The sequence below is a fragment of the Chaetura pelagica genome, unplaced genomic scaffold, assembly GCF_000747805.2.
Source record: "Chaetura pelagica isolate M959 unplaced genomic scaffold, ChaPel_1.0 scaffold356, whole genome shotgun sequence".
Taxonomy (NCBI): domain Eukaryota; kingdom Metazoa; phylum Chordata; class Aves; order Apodiformes; family Apodidae; genus Chaetura; species Chaetura pelagica.
The window spans coordinates 5,896,772-5,902,327 of NW_009953964.1; the positions used below are offsets into that span (position 1 = coordinate 5,896,772).

Here is a 5,556-nt window from a genome sequence, read left to right on the forward strand (position 1 = left end):
CTGCTGAAGTCATAATTCTTTCTGTCTTGGGGAAGAATGACGTTTGTCTGTATCATTTTGACGAGAACACTGAGTATTTAATCACAGTTTGGTTTTTTTAAAATTTTACCTCTGTTTTTCTAGCTGCCTTGAATTGCAGAATTCTTTGAATCATTGGGAAAGGAAAACGGGGTTGAACTGATTTGCAGTTGGGATTTATCTTTTTTTCTTCCTTTTTTTTTTGGCAAATAAAATCTTGCTTTGAAAATACCTCAATTTACGAAGTGAAATAGAATAGAAAACTGCCTATGGTATACAATTCAGAAGTCTAGTTTGTTTTTCTTGTTCTGCCTAATGAGTAGTCTGTTTCAGTTTGAGAATTACTTGTATAAGTGAAAGCAATCAAACTCTTACTTATGCTTGTTATCTAAGCATTCAGTTTTGTTACCAGACAAAAGACAACTAAATAAATAAGCCTGTATTTCTGGTTTCTGAAAGCAAATTTCAATATCACAGCTTGTGGAGTTAAGGAAACCTGATCTGTCTTAATAGTCATTCTTGCTCAGAAAACCAAACTTTGATAACCTGGCAAAAACTTGCATTTGCTGCATTCACAGCTGTCTGAAATGCAGCTTGAGTTTCAGATCCCCAGCACTGTGCAGCAATTCAGGGTGATGAGAAATGCCAAGAAATACAGTTCTCTATTGAAATGACAAGGAGAGCTTGTTGTAGCTAAAAGGTAATGCAATATTAATTAAAAAAAACAAAACAAAAAACACATTCCCTCCTTACATGGTGGGGGCTAGGCTTTTATTAATGATAAGAATTAATAGCTTTCATTTGGTTTATATGCTGTCTGGCAAGATCCTAAGCCCCCAACATTGTATACTGACCCATGGATCAGGCACCTATCCTTGACTGCAGCACCTGGGATTTGCCCTGAGACCTTCTCTTTATTCAACTGTCAGGCAGGCCCAGCCCAGGTTTTAGCTGCTGAAATCTAGCAAGATAATCCAAGGTGACATGGCTGTAGAACAAATCAAATTTCCCTTTAAATTTTAACTTGAATGGAGTCAGGTTCACGTGTATTTCTATTCAGCAACTAAACAAGGGTAGTTCTGTATGATTTTTAGTTTAAATGCATTAAAGAGGTTCTTTTCAATTGAAATGTTGTGTTTTCTTTTTTAGTCCTTACCATGTTTTAAGGATAACTTAAACTGATTATCTGTATCAGTAAAGAATACAGATAGTTCTGATGGACTATCTGTATCAGTAAAGAATACAGATAGTTCTGATACGTGTTAATTCCTGCTTGAACTTGTTTGTTAGTCCCTTCTGCAGAGTCATCTATGGTTTTTCTAGGTTTTTGTGTGCATTGTATCATACTGATTGGAACACAGTAATATCAATCAGAAATTGTTCTGGGAATTATTTCTTAAGTTCTTTATAAATTGTTCTGTTTACTGGTTAATAGTTATAAAACTATAAAGAAGAAGCCTCAAAGCTGAAATGAAAAAGTCAACTGATCCTTTGTGAAATACTTTGTTGTGAAGTCTCATTTTTCAAGGATTTCCTCGCAGAAATCTGAAGTGTGCTTATAGTGAAATATGCAGTACACTGAATTTGCTGCTTATCTAGCATGGCAGACTTAATACAGTAACTTACTTGTTGTAATATGCTTAGGGATGGATCTTTATTCAAACTAGCATCTCTTGTGTTGTGCTAATGCTGCAGCGATCGTCTGTAAGTAGGGCAGGATTTGTAAGGAGAGGAAATACCTTTATTTAAACCAACTGATACAGATGAAAAAAAGAAAAAAAAAAAGAGCTTGCTGGTACAAAGCACAGAAGGGCTGAAGAAGGGCTCATGTGATCTTGAGCCTTTTGTGTTGTTTGTTTTTTCCCATCTGTATCAGTTGGTGTATGATTATGCCCTAACACAGATTCTGTTTTCTCCTGTTTTCACTTTTCTCTTCTTGTCTCACTTTTATTTAAACAGTTGGAAAAGAATCTTTAAAAACATTGGATCTAGAAATCTTAAAAGACGAGAAATGACAATGTTAGTTCAAATCTTGCTGTTTCAAACACCTACAGTTAAATAAGCAGATCCATAAGATTTTATTAATGTTTTTTGCATTTTAAATGCAAAATGCATTACTCAATGCATACAGTGCTTTTAAACTGAAGTTGGATACTCTCAGAAAGGAAAAGCTTCTGGGTTTGAGACATTAAAAATAGCCTGAGCAGGACACTAATGAAACATACTGTAGAGAGCAATCTCAGAATGGCATGGAAATAATTTAGATGATCTAATAGGTCTCACTGCTATCTTGTGAGTATTTGAGAGGCTTTAATATTGACTCAACATGAGTTTAGTAACACCATCCCCTTTCATAGTGTAATGGACCTTGAGAAAAAGAGGTACTGTGTTAAAATATACCTTCAAAACAACTTAAAATAATATGAACATGATAATAGATACCAGTCACAGTTTGGAACCCCCTGTCTCTTGGAAATAATGCCTGTCTTTAAATGTTCAGAGCAGCAGGTTTTTGATCCTGCAATAAAATTATAAGTAGGGATTCTTCAAAATGTAACAAAATCCATTCTCAGTTTGTACTGCTTGACCAGGGTGATTAGCTGTTCTAGCCTTGGATTTCTTTAGGAGAGTAATAGTTATGTTCTTGGGTTGTCTTGCTGTATGAAATAGTGTTTCCTGCTTGAGGTTCAAAGTAGATCTTAAGTATCATTGATTCGGTACATTCAATATTACATTTAATGCTTTTGATTGGCATTTCCCCCCCTCTTTTAAGGTATATTTTTATCCCTGCTCAAATCCTCTTCCTTTGCTGAGCAGCTGCCATTTCAATATGTTATTTTTATCCATGCGAGCGAGTGTGCTGCACGCTGTGGAGCCAATGACAGCCTGCAAAGCCTTTCCCTGGAGACTAATTGCATCTTCTTTACAATGTGTTCGGCCTTCGTGAGCTGAGCCTGAGATCCAGAGACTGATTTTTGAATCTGGGTCTTCCAGATGGCAATTTGAGCTTTACTGTAATAGTAGTAGATTGACTAAATATTTCCTTGTTAAGTGACACTGAAATGTCTTTAAATACTTTATAGCCACAGGCTGTTTTATTATTGAAATATCCTATGGTTCAGTTTGGGATATAAGGTTATTGCCTGGAAATCGTGCAAGGTGAAATGGATTAAAAAAGTAGGCCAGTACATCTGCTTCTAGCACTGCAAAAAAACTGTAGAACTTGGATGTGAATAGCTCAGTATCTGCACAAATGCTGTGAGTGTGAAGTAAAGACTAAAGACTAAACATATCTACACACACACAAAAAAGGACGGTTTTAGAAGTAGCATAAAGTCAGAGTATACATATAGACACCAGGAGAGAGAGTCAAGTAGCAGCTCTAAATTTCAGAGATGAGAAAGTCAAAACGATGAGAACTGGCACCATTCAGTTCTCTGAGCAAGTGGATGCTCCTTAACTGTATTTTAAAAGAAATCATCAGCCTCTTAATATTGATCGGAAAACTATTTCAGATCTTAAAAAAATAGGTAATTCTTGTAAAGCCTTCTTTGATGAATGGTGTCAAAGTATTTTTGACAGCATTTTCTGAATATCAGATAAGAAACTGAACTAGTTGTTTCTTTTCTAGCTGCAGGGATTATGCAACATATTCATATTAATTGAGTAGAATGGGCCTGTATGATCCAGAAAATTAATGAGGATCTGTTAAGAATCAGTCCCAATTTTTGCCAAGGGCTAAATAAAATAACAAAGGCTATGATTCTTTTTGATTAAGTAGTTCTTTGTATATGCACAGGGTAAAATCTGAGCTATTTTTAAATGAAAAATAATAGACGTTGAGGTTTTTCTTAAATTTTAAAACCAACATTGTTTTCATAGCAGTGAGGAATGCTTGAGCTTGGTGGCTTAGAGCAACCTTTCTTCCCTGCTTCTGTTCTGTGAGAAGAGGCAGATGATCTAGTTGTTGAGTGCTGAGAGTCACAGGCCACTGGCCAATGTGTCCGTCTGTACTGGCACTGCAGTCGCCTTCAATCCTCTGCTGCCTATTCTACTTCTGAGAGCAGCATCAGTGATTGATCTCCCTTGTCTGCCTTGTCTCAGAACAATCTTACCTAGGAATTACTCTTTTGCAATTTTTTTATTGTATCTAACTTAGGATAAAATGCAGAAAACTTTTCCCTTCTACTGCATCAGGCTGTTGACAATTTTTTGTAGCCGATTAATGTTTTCTGCTCAGGGTCTCCTTGCATTTTACCTCCTGTGCAGTAACTGGGAAGGGCTAACAGGATTTACAGATGTGAGTGCAGATTAATTAAGAGTAAAATAAATTGTTTTATTACCTGAAAAGATTGCTGAACTGAGTCTAACAGCAATAAACTACAACCTGTGCTGGTGGAAATGTGATGGGGCAAATGGTTTGGAATCAGCAGCTTCCATTCCTGTTGCAATCATCTATTTTTTGGGTTAGAAGTGTGGTAACTTCTATTACCCAGTAAGGGCATGCTCCTTGCTTTCCAAATGCAACCAGTATCTGACATTTTGGGGCAATATTCAATACTTTAATTTTTTAGTCTTTGGTATTCTTGTATCAAGATAGGCTGAGGGAATTGGGGCTGTTCAGCCTGGAGAAGACTCCTGGGGTCAGTGACCTTCCAGTACCTGAAAGGGGCCTATGAGAAGGCTGGAGAAGACCTGTTCACAAGGGCATGTCATGCTAGGACAAGGGGTCATGGTTTCAAGCTAGAGAAGGGTAGATTTAGGTTGGACATAAGGAAAGAGTTCTTGACTATGGGGGTAGTGATCACTGGAACAGGTTGCCTAAAGAGGTGGTGTAGGCCTCATCCCTGGAGACATTCAAGGTCAGGCTTGATGGGGCTCTGAGCAACCTGTTCTAGTGTGAGATGTGCGAGTCTGTGATTCTGTGTCCCTGCTTATGAGGGGGTTGGACTAGATTGCCTTTATGTGTCCTTTCCAACCCAAGACATTTTAATGCTTTTTTCCCCCAGTTCCTCTCTTGGCAATTGAAGTGTTTGTTGATTTATCCCTAACTTTCCAGTGTTTGGGGTTTACCAGAGCCTTTATTTAGAAACAGCCAACCATCTAGTAAGAAAATGAAATCCCCAGGGCAACAGGAGTGAACAGGAATCTGCTGTTAATAAATCCTGAGATCAGACCAGAGGTTGGATTCTAGCCTTGCCTAGAACTAATCACAACCATACATCATGTATGATTTGGCTATTATCTAATAAACTTCCAGCTTTCTCTTTTAAATTGACATTTGGTTTAATGGCTTGAACCAAACGCTGCTTCGCCAGCCGTGCCGAATTTGACGAGGCTTAAAAAAGGGCAAAAACTTGATTTGGAAGAAGAGGAAAAAAAAATATAATAATAGAATATATAATGCCTTTAAACCTGCAAAAACGCCAAGGCTTGAACAGAGAGGATAATGCAGCCAGAGGTTAAAATGAGCCGCGGTTCCCGAGGCTGCCGAACCGCCCCGGGCGGCCCGGCCCGGAGTCCTGCGGGGGCAGCCCC

General features: G+C 37.9%; 1 protein-coding gene across 1 annotated transcript in view; it reads left to right on the top strand.

Annotated features, from left to right (window-relative positions):
* The window catches only part of CPEB4 (cytoplasmic polyadenylation element binding protein 4), a 40,118-nt gene that overhangs the window by 12,620 nt on the left and 21,942 nt on the right, over nucleotides 1-5,556 (top strand). Inside the window, exons 3-4 of the mRNA XM_010001972.1 lie at nucleotides 388-401; nucleotides 1,309-1,341. Of these exons, the coding sequence (XP_010000274.1) occupies nucleotides 388-401; nucleotides 1,309-1,341 (47 nt within the window). The remainder of the gene's footprint in view (nucleotides 1-387; nucleotides 402-1,308; nucleotides 1,342-5,556) is intronic.